At 51.7% G+C, this 20,569-nt stretch overlaps 2 protein-coding genes across 2 annotated transcripts; one reads left to right on the top strand and one right to left on the bottom strand.

Moving 5' to 3' along the window:
* Positions 1 to 1,810: 1,810 nt before the first annotated feature.
* LOC139311580 (avidin-like) lies at positions 1,811 to 3,704 on the top strand. Its single transcript, XM_070936042.1, has 4 exons — positions 1,811 to 1,912; positions 2,397 to 2,607; positions 2,867 to 2,987; positions 3,671 to 3,704. Exons 1-4 carry the CDS (start codon positions 1,811 to 1,813, stop codon positions 3,702 to 3,704), a joined length of 468 nt encoding a protein of 155 aa, XP_070792143.1.
* A 7,231-nt stretch (positions 3,705 to 10,935) lies between these two features.
* Positions 10,936 to 17,687, bottom strand: CREB3 (cAMP responsive element binding protein 3). The gene is made up of 9 exons (XM_070939013.1): positions 17,478 to 17,687; positions 17,129 to 17,390; positions 14,601 to 14,689; positions 14,411 to 14,503; positions 14,033 to 14,139; positions 13,810 to 13,878; positions 13,493 to 13,577; positions 13,268 to 13,352; positions 10,936 to 12,701 (listed from the first exon to the last, which is right to left on the bottom strand). Exons 1-9 carry the CDS (start codon positions 17,571 to 17,573, stop codon positions 12,304 to 12,306), a joined length of 1,284 nt encoding a protein of 427 aa, XP_070795114.1. The 5' UTR covers positions 17,574 to 17,687; the 3' UTR covers positions 10,936 to 12,303.
* Between the last annotated feature and the right edge of the window lie 2,882 nt (positions 17,688 to 20,569).

Consider the following 20,569-nt stretch of genomic DNA (forward strand, 5'->3'; position numbering starts at 1 on the left):
CTTAGACTACTAAGGACTACTCATTGAGTTCGGTTTGTCAGCCAGTTGCAAATCCATCTGGTGGTGAAGCTATCTATCCTACTTTTTTCTAGCTTACCAAGAAGTAGGTTGTGGTCTACTTTGTTGAAGGCCTTGCTGAATATATTATGTCCACAGTATTTTGCTGGTCTACTAATTTAGTTAACTATGTTGAAGAATGAAATAAGATTGGTTTGGCATGATCTGTTTTTAACAAACCTGTGCTGACTGCTAGTTATTACTTTACTCATTTCTAGGTGTTGGCAGATCTGTTTTTTTATTATCTTTTCCAGTAGCTTCCCAGTTATTGATGTTAAACTGATTGGTCTATAGTTTCCTGGGTCTGTTTTTTTTCCTTTTTTGAAGATGGGAACCACATCAGCTCTTTTCCAGTCCTCTGGTAGTTCCTCGGTGTTCCAGGATTTTTGAAAGATGTGGTGCAATGGTTCTGAGATGATACCTGCCAGCTCCTTTAGAACTCTAGGGTGTAATTCATCAGGTCCTGGTTATTTGTATTCATCAAGATCAGACAGGTGTTCCCTTATTGTTTTTTTGCTTTTTTTTTTTTAATTTGATTTATATGCTGCCCTTCTCTGGAGACTCAGGGCGGCTTACAGTGTGTTAAGCAATAGCCTTCATACTTTTTGTATATTTATACAAAGTCAGCTTATTGCCCCCACAAACTGGGTCCTCATTTAACTTACCTTAGAAAGGATGGAAGGCTGAGTCAACCTTGAGCCTGGTAAGATTCGAACCTGCAGAAATTGCAGGCAGCTGTGTTAATAACGGTGCATTAAACCACTGTACTACCAAGGCTTTTAACTTTTATTTCCAGTCTGGTTTTTACAGTTATGTTTCTGGTAGGTTGGGCTATAGTTTCTTTTTGTGTGAAGACAGATGCAAAGAATGAATTAAGCAGCTCTGCTTTCTCTCTGTTGCCTCCTTGCTGTCTTCTCTCTTTAGTGGACTGACTGTTTCCTTGATTTCTTTCTTGTTATTTATATGTTGGAAGAAACTTTTTTTGTTATTTTTGACTTTTGTTGTAAGTCTTTGTTCATTCTGAGTCTTTGCTTTCCTGACTTGTCTTTGCAGATTCTGGATGTCTGCTGATATCCTGCCTTAGTTATGTGTCCCATTGTCCCTCTTTTCATTTTATGTCTGTCCCTGCCCCACCGCCCTCACATTTATTTATTTTATTTTATTTCCAATTTATATACCGCCCTTCTCCCTGAGGACTCAGGGCGGTGTACAGCCAGAATTAAGAACATGAAATACAAATATTAAAAACAATTAATATATATATAAATTTGGCCCAAAAATTAAAAATCACAAACCAATTAAAACATTTAAAAATTTATTCTTAAGCTAGCCCGGCTTGCTGGAAAAAGTGGGTTTTAAGGGCACGGCGGAAGGCACTGAGGTCTTGGATTCTCCTTATCTCTGGGGGCAACTGATTCCAGAGGGTAGGTGCCCCCACAGAGAAAGCCCTCCCCCTGGGGGTCACCAGCCTACATTGTTTGGCTGATGGCACCCTGAGGAGGCCCTCTCTGTGGGAGCGCACGGGTGGATGGGAGGTCGTCGGTAGCAGCAGGCGACATGCCAAAGTCACGGCCAGCAATTTCTCAGAAGCCTCCGTCCCCTGGGAGGGGGGGGATCCTGCCCCTCCCTGCCACGAGGGGCGTGGGGAGGCGGCAGCTCAATGGGAGGGGGTGTAGCCAGCGCCAGCATAAGCGGGGCTTTATAAGGGGCCGTCCCGCCCGGGGCTGGCAAGTCTAGATTCCTGGAGAGCACCATGGCGATAGGCACAGCACTTCTGGGGCTCCTCGCTTTCTTGCTCGGCTGCTCCGGCACCTCTGCCGAACTCCAAAACTCGGGGCGCTCCGCCATGCGGAAGGTAGGATGAGGGGTGGCGGGCAGAGGGTCCCAGCCTCCCTCCTGGAAAGCCCCCGCTACCAGTCTCTGCTCGGGTGGGCGGCAGGTGAGGCGCAGAGGGTGCCGCTTCCTCGGGGTTGGTCGCACCCAGTCCCGTTGCGCTGAGCGCCAGAGGCTTTCAGTCCCCGACGGATGGTCGGCTGAGCGTTTACTCCTCTGCCGCCGGGGCTGCTGCTCTCGCTCGCTGGGCAAACAGCAGAGCGATCCGCCCGCGGGGGTGCCATCGGGGCGCGGTCTGGCAGGCGCCTCGACCGACGGGACTTTGGGATGGGCCGCCTCTGCCAGCCCCTCCCGCCGTGGGCAGCCCGGGGGATCGGGCATGTGGGCGCAGCGGGAGTTTTCAGATCCCCGGAGAAAATGGTGTCTGCGCTGCCAGTCTCTCTACCTGTTGGACAGCCTGGCTCGGCCAGCGCCGTGATCTGCTTTCCTCCCCGCACCTCCTTTAGTGCGTCCTGACTGGCCACTGGGTGAGTGACCAGGGCTCCAAGATGGTCATTTCCGACAGCAATAATTCCGGGGTGTTCAGCGGCTCCTACCTGACGGCCATGGCTGCCACCGACAACCTCATCCGGCCATCCCCTCTTCAGGGCGTCCAGCACCAGGTGGACCAGCGGGCCCAGCCCACCTTCGGCTTCACCGTCAACTGGAGTTTCGCTGGTACAGCCAATCATTATTTGGGATGGAAGCAAATAGAATGGGAGGAAGGAATCTAGTGGATCTCCCATTCCTTGCAGGTTTTTTTCACTGAATGTTCCCCCCCCACTTTAGTTGGAGCTGCCCAAAGATTCCAGGTGCCACTGGCATGGAGTAAATCATTCAGGCTGGTTGATCTATGGAACATACAGCCCCCTCCGCCCACCCCAAGTGCTATAACCCAGTTACCTGCCAGTGAGTCTCTGGCCAATTCCTCCCTCAGAGTCCACCGCTGTCTTTGCGGGGCAGTGTTTCCTGGATGAGGATGGAGAGGAGCAGCTGAAGACCACCTGGCTGTTGCGTGTGGAGGTGGGATCCGTGGCAGAGGACTGGGGGGCAACCCGGTAAGGAAAAGGAGGAGCTGAACTACTTTGCCCCCTAACTGGAAGGGCCCGGCGGTGCCCCTTCTTTTCCTCTCTTTCCTTCCACCCTTCCCAAGTGGCTCTTGAAAGGATGCACCAATGGTTTGCGTCTCTCAGGGTCGTTTCAGCACCCAGGGCTGAGCGTGTCCCGTGGTAGAGGCTGGCATTAGCAGATCCCATTTCTACCACTTCCCCCACAAAGAAACCCAGCAAAGCTTTTGATGAGGTTCCTCAGGTCCTTCTCACTGACAAGCTGTTGAAATATGGTTTGGGTGGCATCACAGTCTGGAGGGCCCACAGTTGGCAAAACTCAGAGAGTTGGCATTAATTGCTTTACTCAAATTGGAGAGAAGTGGCCAGCACAGCCCCCATATTTGTATGGGGCAAAGAGGCAAACAGGGTGCCTTCCACAAGCACAAGGCCTGCAGCTCTTCATCTCACCTCCAAAGAGGCCATTTTCTTGGGTCCCTCAGAAGCCGCTTCAAGGGAGGCCCACCAAAGACACAGGAGATTTCACCCAGCCTTCTTTGTGCTGTTCCCGTCAGATGTGGCCTGAGTGGGTGGAAGGAGGGAATGTGGGTGGGTGAGTGGGATGCTCAGTCTGGGGGGACAGCAATCATGCCACCATGAATTTTGAAATTTTCCTCCCTCCTGCTTCATTGTAGGGTTGGCACAGACACTTTCTACCGCACCAAGTGAGAAGGTGAAGAGAGCCAGGCTTCCGTGGTTTCTGCCTTGGGGGGACGGGGGGGGGGGGCAAGCCTTCCTACCTCACCCATCAGCCAGTCTTCTCCAATAAAATGTTTTCCTGAGCAGCATCTGCTTCCCTGCTCTTTCAGAAGTTCTCTGGGTGCCAGTCTGCAGGCTTCCCAGAGATACTAGCTAGGACCCCCATCTGGAGGGTGGGCTCAAGCCAGCTCTGGGGTTCAAGGGCCCTTTTCTGGTACTTTCCCCCATATTTTGTCTTGGCTTGGTCCTGGGGGGAGGGTGCTTTCTACATGCAGACAGGCTTGTTTTGAGGAGCCCTCTGGAGAGATAGGGGCTTAAGGGAAGTTGTTCTTGTGGTCAATCCTGATTTGGCCCTCTCATCTCTATGATCACTCTGCATTTTACATAGCTGTTGCCCTGGAGGACTGTTGGGAACCTGCATCTGATCCATAGGGCAGCAGTGCGAGGAGTTATAGACCTGTCCTGATGGGGCCTGGGCACCTTGTACTTTGTGAGCTGAGCTGGTTCTCAGTGGGTCTCTGTACAATACAAGCTGCTGGGGATCACCCGATAAGCCCTTTGTCCCCAACCATCTCTGCCACTGGACAAGATTAGACAGAGCTGCACCCTCGGGGTCCCTTCAGTTAAGCAGCATTGTTTGAAGAGAGACAGTAGATGTGCTAATAGCATTATGGCCATGACCTCTGCATTCATGGATTCCTTACTGATAGATTATTGTGGTATAACATGAATGCACTGAAATAATTTTGCAGGATGGAGGATGAAAGGGAAAATTTTGCAGAAGCAGAAGAATGGCCCTGAGTGAGTTTGTAAGCATAGAAATGAGGCCGAGCAGGTTGCTCTGACTGGATCCAAGAGAAGCTTTAAGCCAGGCATGCAGTGGGACACCTCAAGGTTTGATCTTGGGCCTTGCACTCTTCAACTTCTTCTTAAATGGTCTAGATGAGGGAATAGAAAGGGAACTCATCAAATTTGCAGATGACAGCAAGCTGGGGGGGGGGGGGAGATTGCAAACCCTTTAGATGACAGAGTCAAGATTCAGAAAGATCTTGGCAGACTTGAGCATTGAGCATCCCATCCAACAAGATGCAGTTCACCAGTGAGAAAAGTACAATCCTGCACTTAGGTGGAAAAACCAAATGTATAGGTATAGAAGGTACCTGGATCAACAGTACAATAGTAACTCTAGGTGTCCTGGTGGATCATTACTGAGGTGTGAGTCAGGAATGTGCTGCAGCTGCCAAAAAAAGCCAGCACAGTTCCAGCTGCATCAATAGAGAGACCAAGGGAAGTGACAGTACCCCTCTATAACACACTAGTGAGGCCACATTCGGAATTCTGCATCCAATTCTGGTCAGCATGATAAGAAAAGCCTAGAAAGAGCACAGAGAAGAGCAACAAAGCTGATCAGGGATCTGGAGGCAAAATCATACAACAAATGCCTAAGGATAGCAGGTGTGTTTAGTCTAATGAAGGGGAGATATGACAGCAGTCTTCCACTACTTCAAGGGCTGCCATGGGGAAGGGAGCATCCATCTGTTCTCCACTGTGCCTGAGGGCAGGACTAGACACAATGGGTGGAAACTCATCAGGAGATTCAACCTGAAAATAGGGATGAATTTCCTGACAGAGTGATCAATCAATGGAACAGCATGCCTCCTGGAGCTGTGGAAGCTCCATTGCTGGAGGACTTCAAGACGACATTGGACAACCACTTGTCCAGGATGGTTAAGGACTCCTGCCTTGGGCAGGGGGGTTGGACTAGAAGATCTCCAAGATCCCTTCCAGTCCTATGATTCTTTGATTCAGTTGAGAGATTGGTGTGCTGTCCTGCTCACTCACACATACAACAGTGTTTTAGTGGGTTATTAATATTCACCAGCATTTCCCTTCACCAAAATTCCAGAACGGTCCCAATTCAGCCAAAAGCAGCCAATGCTAATCCACAGAGCAATGGCCAATGAGGCCACAAGGCACTTGAAAGTTTCCCAAACAAGATAAACCCACCAGGCAAAATTAAATCCACAAGACAAGAGGATTCACAAGGCAAGAAAAGTCCATACTTCTCAAGGCATGATCCAAAGTCAAGGCGTCAATCCAAAGCAAGGCAGGAATCACAACCACCAATAGGCAGATAGAAAATGAACACATTGTTCCCAGCATGGCTCCCATCTCTCTCCTCGTAACTTGGGCGTCCTCCTGGATGCACGGCTGTCTTTAGAAGAGCATATGACAGCCGTGGCCAGGGGGGCTTTTTATCAGGTTCGCCTGATACGCCAGTTGCATCCCTTTTTGGATTGGGACTCCTTATGCACGGTCACCCACGCCCTTGTCACCTCTCGCCTGGACTACTGCAATGCTCTCTACATGGGGCTCCCCTTGAGGAGCACCCGGAGGCTCCAGCTGGTCCAGAATGCAGCCGCGTGGATAATTATGGGGGCGACATGGCGCTCCCATGTAACACCTCTCCTGCACGAGCTGCACTGGCTCCTGGTGGTCTTCCGGGTGTGCTTCAAGGTATTGGCTCTCATCTTTAAAGCGCTCCATGGCTTAGGGCCCGGGTATTTACGAGACCATCTTCTGCCACTGATAACCTCCCACCGGCCAATCTGCTCCCACAGAGAGGGTCTCCTCAGGGTGCCGTCGGTCAAGCAATGTCGGCTGACGACCCCCAGGGGGAGAGCTTTCTCTGTGGGGGCACCAGCCCTCTGGAACGAGCTACCCCCAGGAATACGACTGATCCCGGACCTCCGTACTTTCCGCCGACCGTTGAAGACCTTCTTATTCCAGCAAGACAGGCTGGCTTAAAATTTTAATGGGCTATTTTATGGGTAAAGGGTTTTAAAATTTGGGGAAGCCAAACTGATCTAATTCTGTTTTAATTTATTTTAATTTTTATACTGTATGTATTTTAATTTTGGCTGTTCACCACCCTGAGTCCTTTGGGAGAAGGGCGGTATACGAATTTAATAAACCTAAACCTAAACCTGTGCTAAACAGCCAGCTTTTGGTGCAGCCCACCAAGAAGGGCGAGACTTTCTCCTCACGAGTAATCTCGCTGATCATCGCTGCTCCTGCCTTTTCTCTGCCCTACATGTCCTTGGATCAGGTGCAGAAGGCAGAGTTCCTCTTCCTCATCCCTGACCGGCTGCAGCTGCATGCTTTCCCCATCTGAATCCTCAGGGCTGCCCTGCTGCGCTTCAGCCAAATCCCTCTCTGATGGCTGCTCGGAGCCATTGGCCAACTCCCCTCCAGCCGTGGCTGGGAACAGTTCATCCTCCTCCAAGCTGACATAAGGTATCAGGGGAAGCGTATGGGGGTGGGGGGGGGTGGGGAGTCATCACAATTGATCACCCATGATGTGCAGGGACAAGTGGTTGTCCAATCTTGTCTTGAAGTCCTCCAACAATGGAGCTTCCACAGCTCCAGGAGGCAAGCTGTTCCATTGATTGATCAGTCTGTCAGGAAATTCATCCCTCTTTCCAGGTTGAATCTCCTTCTGACAAGCAAGACAAGGACAGCAGGATATAGGACAGGGCAGAGTGCCTCGGTCAGGCTTGTCGGTGACCTGTGCTGAGAGCACTATTTAAATCTCAGACTCAACACACACGCACAGAGTTACTATGAGATAATAGTAAATTACTCAAGCTGAACAGTTAAATAACAGATGAGGAAAAGGAATGTAAGACAAAACTGTCTTGGAAGGAAAGCCTGCCGGTTTTGTTTTCAAAGGGAATTCAGAAAAGTTAAAGTCTAGTCCGAAGTTTGGAAAGCCAAGCCAGGTTCATCAGCCTGACCCAAAGCCAGAATTCCACGGTGTTTTACATGACCAGACTACACAGGAACAAGAAGCGGGAGCCGGTGGCAATTTCCCTGCAGAGAATCATGGCTCAGGACTACTTGCTAAACCAGGTTGCAGCTAGTTGTCCTTAATTAAGAGAGCACTTTCCTTGCTGGGTCAGGAGCCTCAGAGAACCTCTAGGGCCGTGATGGGGAACTTATGGCACGTATGCTGGAAGTGGCACACAGAGACATCACTCGGGGCACACCAGCCGTTGTCCGTTGCTCTTCTGGGTTCCGGTGTGCACATGTGTGCCGGCTGGCTGGTCTTTGCGTGTGCGGGAGCGCCGGAAACCAGAAGAACAGCTCCCTAGCGCGCATGTGTGTGCCAGGAAGCTGAGCTTCTGGCCTTTGCGCGCACATGTGCGCCAGAAACCAAAAGACCAGGTGACCAGAAACTCAGCTGCACTTCCGGTTTCTGGCGCTCCCACCCACACACTCACGGTCCCATTTGTTGGCACCGAGTGAGCTTTCAGTTTCCCATCTGGCCTTTTGGTTTCTGGCGTGCATGCCCATGAGAAGACCAGCTGGCTGGCTGACATGCTCGGTGAGATGGCTCTGCATGCCACTTCCGGCACACATGCCATAGTTTCGCCATCACGGCTCTAGGGCCTCTCTTCTCTACACACACACACGGCCTGGGGGCTCTGCCTCGTTGTCTGATTGCTCCAGCTTTTCTGATGATGGCAGAGTTTGAACAGTGACTCCCTGCTTGGTATTTGGCTCCCCTAAAGACCAAGCAAAGTACACAGGTTCCAGCCTGATTCTGCCACAAAGGCAGCATGAGACCTCTGAAAAGCTTAAATCGAGGGCACTGCGTTCTTCCTGCACCCTCCCTCATCTCCGGGAGGTTTTTCATACCATCAGCCATGCTATCCTAGTGGACTGACCCTGGAGGTTGAGAGTGGGGGGCACCTCATCCAGCCCTAGGCCCCTTTTATGCGGGGTCTGGGTCTCTCACCTCTGCTGTTCCATACCCACACAAGGCTCCTGGTTAAGTGACTGGACAGCATTGGGTTTTGGTTAGATATCTCTACCCTAGGATACCACAGGTGGCGTTGCTCAAGTGCTTTTCCAGTGCCCGGGGGTGGGGGGGTAGGGGGGATTGTCAGAGACTCGATCCTAGCAAGACAGAGGGCTTCTGGACGGTTGGGTCACCCCTGAATCTGGAGAATCTTGTTATCCTTAAATGCACTTCTCCACAGGGCTGGTGTTGGGGGGGGGGGAGGTTCCTGCTGGGGGAAGCGGTGGCAGTCGTGGGTAGGAGGACCCTCTCCCACCTTGATCTTCGGTTCTGTTCTGGGAGGCCCTGCCACACCCACCCACCGCGATCGCTTCCCATTTCGACCACCGCAATACTCTCCAGGCAATATTGCAATACTCTGCGCAAAGATGGCCACCGGGAGCGACTGCAGAGCTCCCGAGGGCAGTTGGGGGTGGGGGCTGGCCGCCTGCCCGTAGCTGCTTCCTGTGAGAGTCTTTCACTCCCGGTGGTGCAATTAATCAGCCACGGAGTCCTGTCGATAAACCATTAAGCTCCGGTGAGAACCGAAGGATCTTTCTCCCGTCTCATGCCCCACCCTCGCTTTAGTTAAGGGGGGAAGAGGAGGAGGAGGGAGGTTGATCAACGGCAGCCTTTTCCTCTCGCAGCGTATGCAGTAGGAGAAAGGAGAGACTTTTTTTTTTGGTTGGCTGTAAATCTTTCTTGTTTGTTGAAGTCCTTCTTCGCGATTTTTCTTTTTTCCCCCCTTTAATGGTTTTTTGTTTCTGTCTTATAAATTTTTAGAGTTTTAGACAAAGGCGTGATACCATTGGTTGAAACCATCACATGATTTGCCTTGCTTCGTTACTCCTGGGGGTTATTTCAACACTAACCACAAGAGGGAGCAAAATACTAATTTGTGTCAAACTAAGGGAGTTCAGCTTTACTTTTCCTTAATGTTTTTTGTGAGCAATAGGTCAGAAGACTGCTAAGCTATCTACAGGACTTTTTGTGAGCGGACTATTTTTCAACAGAAGACTGCTTTTATCAGGAGCTCAGATTTACTTTAACTTTGTTAAAACAGTCATCAATTTCTAGCTAGACAATTTTTCCAGGGGGCTATGTTGTCTCCCAGGTTCAAAGATTTAAGATGTGACAGAGAGGCTTACTAAAATGATCAAGCTGACTGATTATTTTCCATATCAACTGAATAACAAAATTGGAATGGACCTTGGAGGTCTTCTAATCCAACCACTTGCTCAAGCAGGAAACCTATATCACTTCAGACAAATGGCTGCCCAATCTCTTTTTAAAAACTTCCAGTGTTCGAGCATTCACAGCTTCCAGAGACAAGCCATTCCACTGATTAATCGTCCTGTCAGAAAGTTTCTCCTTAATCTAGGCTGGATCTCTCCTTGATTAGTTTCCATCCTTTTTGTCCTGCCTTCAGCTGCTTTGGAGAATAATTTGACACACACACACCCTTCTTTGTGGCAGCCTCTAAAATATTGGAAGGCTGCTCTCATGTCCCCCCTAGTCTTTCTCTTCACTAGAATAGATAAACCCTTCCCTCTCCCTTCTCCTCTTTCATGTTGGGATGAATGATACAAAAAAGAATGTAAATAATTACTACCCTTCCACAGAAGTACACAGTACTAGGGATGAAAACCTTCTTGAAAGTATAATATATATATATTATATATATAAAGAAATGGCATTGTCATAGGTGTGTGCTCAGCCAATAAGAAGAAATCAATGAACTCTGCCAGTTAGCTGAGGCATCCAGGAAACACAACACTGTAGTAATCGGTGATTTTAACTACCCTGAACTGAAGTCAACTGGGAAACCAACTCTGCAGGCAGTGGGGAGATCAAACAGGCTCCTGACTTGCCTGGTTGACAACTTTGTCCTAGAAAAGGTGGAGGAGGGAACTAGAGGGACTTAATTCTTACTAAAAGGGATGAAATGGTTGAGGGAGTGGAAATTACGGGAACTTGGAAGGAGAATGGTCATCTCAAACTAGAATTCCCCATAATGTAGGCAAAGGTGGCTGAACAAAGTCAAACTAGTATTTTAGACTTTAAAAGAGCTGGCTTCAACAAACTGAGACATTAGGAAGGATTCCATGGATGGAAAACCTAAAAGGAAAAACAGTACAGGATGCCTGGGATGTTCTGAAAAACTAAAGACCTCCAAAAGCAACACCACAGAGAAAGAAAAACAAAAGAGTCCAGCATGGTTGCACAAGGAGCTCCTGGACGAGCACCACACCCTAAATCCGGATGGATGCATCTCCGAGAGGGTTTCAGCTTAGACCGGAGACTGAAAACTGGATAATTGCATAGGGATAGAAATGGCCTGTAGTAACGAAATGTAAATGCAAAAAGATGAGACTGTAACTGTCGCTAGCACTGGAGTTAGAAGTCAATGCTTTTTTTATTTAGTGCTTCTTTTATCCTGCACCCCCTTTCCCTATTTTATACTATAAGAAACTTCAATAAAACAATGATAAAGGGGCACACGTGATAATCTCCTTCAAGGTCATGGGACACCCCCCCTCCTCCTCAAGGAGACCGATGCTCCTTCCAGGGCCCAACCACAGGCTGCCTGCCAAGACTGACTAGGTGGCTCAGTGGTTAAGACACTGAGTTTGTTGATCAGAAAGGTCGGCAGTTTGGCGGTTCAAATCCCTACTATAGGTCTCCTGTGTGAGCAGGGGATTGGACTAGATGGTCTCCAAGGTCCCTTCCAACTCTATTACTGTTACCTAGCCCCCACAAGCCAGGAGGGTTCCGGCTGTCATGAAGAGACTTCCTGGGGTGGGGGGGCTGCCCTGGTGTGGGGCTGGATAGTGAAGGAGGACTTCGGGGGGGGGGAGCAGAACAGAGAAGGGAGAAGTCCTGTTTGTGCCATGGTTGGGGGCAATTTTTATTTATTTACCCAATTTATTTGCCACCCATGGATTCAGGTGATTCTGAGGGGGGCAAAGGGCCTTTGGCTTGCCAAAGTAGCATTTCCCCCTTGTTCTGAAGTCTCGCCAAACACAGCCACTCCTAAACTCAGAGGAAAACACGGCCCAGGACTGCAAGGGAGCATGGCCAGGTGCTCTCCACGTGGCCCGGAAGGCCCGATGCTGGGAGAGGGATGAAGACCACCCACAAGTCTGGGGACAGTCCCAATGGCAATCGGGACACTCTAGGGAGGCAGCTGGGGATGGACGATCCTGTAGGAGGCTCAGCAAGGTGGCCACACAGGTGGCGCATAATCCACCAGTGGGAAAGGAGGGGCTGGCCTTCCCCTCCAAGAGGCCGCTGGGAAGGACACAGGCCACTCTGGAGGGAGGGGCTCCCCTCCCAAGCCATTTATTGGTTGCCCTGTACAAGAGCATCACACAAAGCAGGGCCAGAGCAAACCTTGCAGTGTCCTTCCTCTTCAGCCCAGCGTCCCGCTCTGGGGTGGGCCAACCCCCACCCTTGCCTCATGCTAGCTGGGGTGGGGAACCCCCAGAGGGGCAGGGCAGATGCCTAGGATGAGGGCAAAGAGTCTGGGCAGCAGCTCCTGCTGGGGCTCGCAATGGCCGTTCTTCTGAGCCCAGGGATGGCCGGTGAAGTGAGGCCCCAGCCTCTCTTGGTGAGCAGCCCCAGCTTTCCTGCTCCCCTGCTGTCCCCCACTCCTCCGTCCAGAGTCTCCCCTTCCAGATCTCAGCATTTACACATTGCTGGCAAAGCAGCCCCAAGCCTCAGTCCTCACATCTCATCAGAGTGATGGGGCTGCAGGATGACGCTGGCAGCACCATCTGCCCAGCCAGGCTGCTGGTCGACAGAGGCAGGCAGGAGTGCCCTCTCCTTCCCCGGAGGAGGGTCCTTGGGGGCCAGGAGGAGCCCCTCCAAGGCAGGAGAAGGTGAGTCTGAGGAGGAGCTGTCGTTGCTGGCAGAGGCCCCCCCCAGGGCGCTCCGTGGGCCTTCCAGAGACCCGTTGAGGCTTCCTGCAGCCCCAAAGGCTTTGGGGGACACAGCTTTCTCTGATGAAAGCAACCTGGGGGACCCAGGATGGGAGAGGGACATCGTCACTTCTGCTGGCTGGGAGGCACCAGCCAACGTCCGGGAAGCTCCGTTTGACAACTCGCGCAGCTTTCGGGACAACACTGGAAGAAGAAAAATGGGGCAGTTACAGCACTGTAGGGGAGCTGGGTTGCCCTCCTCGGGGTCCCTAGCAGCTTCCCCTTTCCCTGCCTCCTCCTCCCTTGGAATGAACTGCCCTCCAAAACTTTGTGCTTCTTAGTAGGATGGCATCTCCTGCTTGCCCCTTTCCTTCCTTTGGAAGAAGTTATCGGAAGTGCCCCCAAAGCAGCCCTGTCCCTCTGGGGATGCCATCGAGCCCCTGGCCAAGGAAAATATCATTTTGCAAAGGTATCTGCCAAGGACTCTTGGAGGCTACTTGGTCTTTCCTCTTTATGACCAGTGAAGGAAGTCAACAAAGCATCTCCTTCTCTTTCACCCATACGGCGAACTGCTCCAACATGCAATCCTTGGTTTTGCACTGACTGAAGCCGGCCGGGCAGGCCAAAGGCCGCAGGGGGTTGTAGCCCCAGGAATTTGCTCAGTCTTTGCAGGAACTGCAGCCGAAAGCAAAAGGTTTTCTTGCGGGGGGGGAAGCTCCACCCGAGGGGGCTTAGCGGTTGCAGGGGCCAACCCAGCCCTGGAGACTCACCTCCATGCTGCCCCAGAGGTTGCTTCTGGCTGCCGAGAGGATAGAGGCTGGGCAGGAGGACCAGGCAGAAGGAGAAGAGCAGCACCTAGGCAGAGAGGGCATGGAAGGCAATCAGACCGCAGCTTGCATGGCCGAAACGTGCCCCCTCCTTGCAGATCCCGTATTTGTCACACAGGAGGGGTGCAAGGAAGGGATGGCCAGAGGCCTGGAGGCACGGAAACTCACCAGGACACAGGTACTGGCTGCAGCCGTCTTGGTGGAGGAGTGCTGGATGAGCGCTTGCAGCTTCCTCAACTGCTCAAGCAGGGACCTGCAACAAAGCAAGGCTGACTCGCCCTCAGCTGCACCAGGGGGGTCTCTCGCTGGTTCAGCCCCCTGCCCTGAACCAGGACTCAGCCGAGGGCTGCACCACTATGGAGGGGCACAGTCTCGGTCATTGTTTGATCCGCGTGCGGGCAAATAAAGCACAGGGCTGCTACGGCCATCCCCAATTGGCCTGCAGAACCCTCAAGAGAAGAGTGGCCTCCCCCACCCCAACTCACGTGTTCTGCTTCTGCAGCAGCTGCACCTTCTTCTGAAGCTCGCTGTTCTGGGCTGTGCAGGCCAGAACCCTGAAGAGAGACGGGTCAAGGAGGAAGCCCAGACAGGGTAGATGCCAGGGTGGCAAGGAGACAGGAGAGCAAGGAACACCCTGCCCTGCTGTCTCATGAGGAGGGGGGCTCCCAGACCCCCTCCCCCACCCCTCTGCTCAGCGAGGATACCCACCTGCTCTCCAGGTTGTCCATGTAGACCTTCTTCCGCCGCCGGCTGTCCTGGGCCGACTGCTTGTTGCGGATCTTCCTCCGGACTCGCTTCAGGACCCGCTCCTCTGTCTGGCAGCACACGGGGGTAGGGATGGGTCAGCCAAGAGCCTTCCCTCCCCCAGGCAACTTCTGCTTTTCAGCCTGCCTGCCAAGGCTTTTTCCAGCCCTTAGCCCTATGCCCCTCCTCCACCGCCCGGAGGGAGCATCAGGCTGGCCACCCTGCAGGGCAAGGCCCAGGCTGCTCTGTCTCCCTTTCCCTCCTGAAGTCAAGAGAGGGGCAGGGGGCTTTCACTCTCCCTGTGCCTTTGGCTGTCCCGCAGGCCAGGTGAGGAGGGCCCACCTTGGTCAGGGGCAAGTGGGAGGGAATTGCGATGCCCTCCTTCTCCAGGAGCTGCTTCTCCTCATCTGTCAGGACCAGCGGGGGGAAGTCCAACTGGAAATGCAGAAAAGATGGTGGCTGATCAGGGTCAGGGCCTGGGAAGCACCAGGGCTGAGGGGCTCTGGAAGAGTGGCCTGGCCAGGCTGCTTACCTGCATGCTTTCTCCTACCATGGGCTCTGCTGTTGGTGCTGCAATGGGAAGGCCGAGGCCCTCGGTGGTCTCCACATCTGCCCACATTTCTGGAAGAGGAAAGAGAGCTGTGCAACTGGCAAACAGCTCCCCCCCCCCCGTGCAAACCTCACCCTTGCCCTGGGGCTGGGTTCACACAAGACACTAAGCTGGTTAGAGCAGGTCTGGTTAGTGGAAGGCTCCAGCACATTGGCTTGTTGGCAGAACCAGCCAGCTACTGAGGGGGATGGGCTTTGATGGGCCCAGCCAGGGATGCCAGTGTGGGTCATTTGTCCAAGGGTTGGGGGAAGCCAGCTGGGGCACAGAGCCATAGGAAGCCCCTGTAAGGCTAGCTGAGTTCTGAGAATCCAATTTCCAAACCCTCAGATTAGCCTCCCTCGATCCAGGGTGCTTTGCTAAAATTGCATCCTCATTTCCTTACAGGGGAGCAAACAGCCCCCTTATAGCCCTGTCAACTCTATAAGTCTGAATGTCTATATACATTCTGATACTTAAAAGCTAAAAAGCAAGCCCCCCCCCTTCTTTTTATTTATTTTTTATTTATTTTATTAAATTTCTATACCGCCCTTCTCCCGAAGGACTCAGGGCAGTGTACAGCCAGAAATAAAACCATGACAATATAAAAAATTAAAAACAATTTAAAACAATTAAATCAATTGGCCAAAAATTCTAATAAAACAACCCATTAAAATAATAAAAATATTATTATTTAGGCCAGCCCTGCTTGTTGGAATAGTAATGTTTTTAAGGGCATGGCGAAAGGTACGCAGGTCGGGAATCCTACGAATCTCCGGGGGCAGCTCATTCCAGAGGGTGGGGGCCCCCACAGAGAATGCTCTCCCCCTGGGGGTCGTCAGCCAGAGGAGCTACTCTCTGTGGGAGCGTACCGGTCGCTTTTTACTATACAACTGGCTTGGGAGGGAAGGGCTGTCTAATCCTCTGTGTAACCTTATAAAACATCTCTCCATGACTTTTGGCGTGTGGCTGAAGGCCGCCTGAGGTGTGAAAGCCCCTGACTCAGGGGCCTCCTACGAAAGCGGGGAGGGTGTCAGGAAATAGCAAGTTACTGTCCCAAAGGGAGCAGATTGGAGCTGAAGCCCAGAGTAACAGGGTTGTAAGGGACCTTGGAGATCTTCTAGTCCAACTCCAAAGCAGTCCAAAGCATTGTAAGCCGCCCTGAGTCTCCGGAGAAGGGCGGCATATAAATCAAATTAAAAAAAATAAAATAAAATAAAACTCCCTGCTCAAGCTGAAAACACTATACCATTCTGGACAAACGGCTGTCTTCTTAAAAACTTTCAGTGTTGGAGCATTCACAACTTTCAGAGACAAACTGTTCCACTGGTTTTGTTTTCACTGCCAGGAAATTTCTCCTTAGTTCTAGGTTGGATCTCTCATTGATAAGATAAGATAAGATAAGATAAGCTTCCATCCGTTGCTTCCTGTCTTTCCCTCCAGTGCTTTTGAAAATAGTTTGACACCCCTGTGACAGCTCCTCAAATATTGGAACATTGCTACCCTGTCATCCTTAGTCCTCCTAGACTAGACACAGCCAGTTCCCCCAATTGTCCATCGAGTCTTTTTGCTGCTCTTCTCTGCACTCTTTCTAGTCTCATCATCTTTTTTGTATTGTGGTGGCCAAAACTGGATGCAGTATTCCAGGTGTGGCCTTTCCAGAGCACTATATAGCAGTACTAACACTTTACACAATCTTGACACTATTGCTCTGTTGATGGACTAGGTTGGCTTTTTTGGCAGCTGCAGCACACTGCTGGCTCACACTTAAGTGGTGGTCCCCCAGACACCTGAGTCCCCCTTAGAGTTACTACTGTTGAGCCAAGTACCTTCTATTCAACACCCGTGCATTTGATTTTTCTGCCTAGATGCAGGACTTTGCTTTTTTCGCCGCTAAAATGTGTATTGCTGGATAGGGCCCAATGCTCAAGTCTGTCAAGATTCGTCTGTATTTTGAGTCTATCATCTAAAGTGTTAGCAATTCCCCCCAGCTTGGTGTCATCTGCAAATTTGATGGATTCCCCTTCTATCCCCCTCTTCTAAATCATTGATGGAAAACACTGGAGTCCTGGAGTCCCTAGATGCACTTCCACTGAGGACTGCAAGTTGAGCGCGGCTGGTCAGCCAGTTACCAATCCATCTGCTGGTGGTGCTGCTGCCTATCCCACATTGTTCTATCTTACCAAGAAGTAGGCGGTGGTCTATGTTATCAATTGCCTTACTGAAGTCAGAATTTTGCAAGTGGGAAAGCGGTGCCCCCCCCCCCCGCCCCGCCAGAGAACCAGAGCAGGAGAAGGCCAGCCTTGGCAGCTCAGGTGGCTCTTCCGGGTTGCTGCGGCCGTTTCTCCATCCTCTGCGCCACGCACAAGGAAGCGGCAGGGCGGCCCGTAAGTTCGCTCTCGGCCCACGGCAGCCCCCGAGCCGTCGCCCGCCTCAGCCCGGACGGCCGCGAAGCCTCCGCCAGCTCCGCTCACCCAAATCGATGGCCACGTCGCCCTCGGACGCCTCCCAGGAGGGCTCCGTGCGCGTGGCGTCGGGGCAAGTCAGGTGCAGGGAGTAGTTGTGCTCCCGCTCCACGCGGCCCGAGGCAGGGAGGCGGCTGGCGGGAGACGGGCTCCGGTCCTCGGCGAGGCTGCTCTGGCCGGAGGGCTCGGCGGAGCTGTCCGATTCCTCCCCGAAGGGGCTCCAGAGGCACCGCAGCAGCTCCTCCAGCTCCTCCTCCTGCCCGCTCGGGACCTGCGGGGCGAGAAGAGGCAGGAGCAACCAGGGCCAGCCGAGGGCACCGCCCGGCCGCCCGCCCCCCCTGCCCGGCCCGCCGCTCACCTGCGGGAAGCCCCACGGCTCCGGCTCCGGCCCCGGCCCGTTCCCCAGGAAAAGCTCTTCCCGCAGCAGGAAGTCCAGCAGGTCCTGCTCGGCCATGCCCGCCGCCTCTCCGGGCAGAAGCGCCGCGCGGACGAACCCCGGGCGGGATCCGCGGAAGGGAAGCCGGCAAAAAGCCCCACCGGCCGCCACTCGCTCCCGCTCCGACCTCGCCGCCCCTTCCAACACAGCAGAGATGACGTCACCCCGGAAGTCTCTCCGTCTTTCTCTTGTCCCGCCTCTCTCGCGGCCGCTCGCTGGCTGGCGCGGGCGTCACTCGAGCCTGGGAGAATCCCGCGGCTTCTGACGTCATGGGGCGCGGACGCCGGGTTCTCCCTCGGGAGCTTCCGGTCGCTGTGTGGCGGCACCGGCGCTAGGCTGAATGCCTGACGTCATGGGGGTCTCGGAGATGCTCTAATCGAGCTTGGCTTGCCCCCTCCGCCGTTGAACCCCTGCCTGACCTCAAGAGGGAGTTAATCGCAGTCAGAAAACCCCGCTCGCTTTTCATAGCTGTTCGTAGCCCTTGTTTTTTAGAATAGAATAAAACAGAATTCTTTATTGGCCACGTGTGAATGGCACACAAGGGATGCCTTGTCTCCGGTGCCTAAGCTGTGAGCGTACATACAAGCAACGTGATCAATCACGATCATAATTATAAAATACAATCATCAATAGAATATCATCGGGCTCCAGCTACCAGCCCTGGACGACATCTTCGCATCTCGCTGTTGGAGGAAGTTGCATAACATTCTCAGAGAGACTTCCCATCCTGCTTACAATCTTTTTGGACTGTTGCCTTCTGGCAGAAGATACAGAATAATTAAAACTTGGATCACACGTCTTCTGAATAGTTTTTATCTCAGAGCTATAATTGCACTCAACAATGAACTAAAGGGCCTCCATCAGTGAACTGTTGGACACCATGACTTGGTCTGTTGTGTGGATATTTGGGTGGGTGGGGGTGTGTTTGGGGATTATGTGTGTTGGACCTGGTCTTTGGGTGTTAAGTGAATTTCGTTGTAGGGGTATACTGTGTATATGCGTACAATGACAATAAAGTTATTATTATTATCATAAATTATTATTATTGGTTAATCTTTAGTGAGATTCACAGCCTTTGAGGCTGGTTAATAGCTCAGCAGCTCGAGTCCTAACCAAGGACCTAGGAACTGTTAAGGTATCGTCGGAGGATGTAAGCTGTTCCGAGTAAGGTGGTTTTTTGTAGAGTCAAAATGTTCAAGTCCGGCAAATTTAGAATTTCTAAATAGCGGGGTAGCCCTTTGGGTATTGCTCCGAGGGCTCCAATTACAATCGGGACAACACACGATTTCTTTTTCCACAGTCGCTCAACTTCAATTTGTAAGTCCCGGTACTTTGTGATTTTTTTCTTGCTGCTTATCTTCAATCCGTGCATCACCAGGTATTGCAATGTCAATGAACCATACTTTTTTCTTTTCAACTATTGTTATGTCAGGTGTGTTGGGGACCAAGTGCCTGTCAGTCTGTATCCTAAAGTCCCACAAGATCTTGAGTTTCTCATTCTCTAAAACTTTCTCAACCTGATGTTCCCAGTGGTTTTTGCTGTACTCAAATCCAAACTTCTGGCACAATTTCCAGTGAATGATTTTAGCAACACGGTCATGGCGTTGTAGGTAGTCAGTTTGTGAAATTTTGCTGCACCCACTAATCAGGTGGTCAACTGTCTCTTCTTTTTCATTGCAGAGGCAGCATTTGCTGTTGGTGGTAACATGTTGAATTTTTGCCTTCATACAGTTTGTGGCTAGGGCTTGTTCTTGAGCTGCCAAAATAAAGCTTTCTGTTTCTTTTTTCAGTACTCCTGATCTTAACCAGTTCCAAGTTAGTTTCTGGTCAGCTTTGCCTATTATTATTATTATTATTATTATTATTATTATTATTATTATTATTATTATTAATTTTATTTCTATACCGCCCTTCTCCTGCAGGACTCAGGGCGGTGCACAGCCAAAATAAAACATTGTATACAAAATTTAAAAAACAATTTAAAAACAATTAAATAATTTTGGCCCAAATAATTTAAAACAACCCAAATTAAAACCGAATCAATTAAAACTGAGAGGACGGGATCAAGCCAGCCCAGCTAGATGGAATAAGTGTGTTTTTAGGGCCTGACGAAAGGTTCGGAGGTCTGATATCGTGCGTAACTCAGGGGGTAGGTCGTTCCAGAGGGCTGGTGCCACCACAGAGAAGGCTCTCCCCCTGGGGGTCGCCAGCCGGCACTGTCTGGCCGACGGCACCCTGAGGAGGCCCTCTCTGTGCGAGCGAACCAGCCGGTGGGAGGCTATTGGCGGCAGAAGGCGGTCTCGCAAATACCCCGGCCCTAAGCCATGGAGCGCTTTAAAGGTGATCACCAACACCTTGAAGCGCACCCAGAAGACCACAGGAAGTCAGTGCAGCTCGCGCAGGAGAGGGGACACATGGGAGCGCCCCGTCGCTCCCATAATCCCCCGCGCGGCCGCATTCTGGACCAACTGCAGCCTCCAGGTGCACCCCAAGGGGAGCCCCATGTAGAGAGCATTGCAGTAGTCCAGGCGGGAAGTGACGAGTGCTTGAGTGACCGTGCGTAGGGAGTCCCGATCCAGAAAGGGACGCAACTGGCGTATCAGGCGAACCTGATAGAAAGCCTCCCTGGCCACGGCCGTCATATGCTCTTCTAAAGACAGCCGTGCATCCAGGAGGATGCCTAAGTTGTGAGCCCTCTCCGTGGGGGCCAATGATTCGCCCCCAATAGCCAGCGATGGCACCAGCTGGCTATATCGGGACGCCAGAAGCCACAGCCACTCGGTCTTGGAAGGGTTGAGTCGGAGCCTGTTTCTCCCCATCCAGGCCTGCACGGCCTCCAGGCACTGGGACATCACTTCAAGGGCATCGTTGGGGTGGCCTGGGGTGGAGATGTATTATTATTATTATTATTGAGATTTATATGCCGCCCTATCTCCAGCTGTACTCATATACAACACTCAGTGATAGTGATAGCAATCCACATAAATCACAATAGGATACGAAATAAAAGCTAT

This window comes from Pituophis catenifer, unplaced genomic scaffold (genome assembly GCF_029215685.1).
Source record: "Pituophis catenifer annectens isolate HBS135680 unplaced genomic scaffold, rPitCat1.0.hap2 SCAF_2, whole genome shotgun sequence".
Lineage (NCBI taxonomy): Eukaryota > Metazoa > Chordata > Lepidosauria > Squamata > Colubridae > Pituophis > Pituophis catenifer.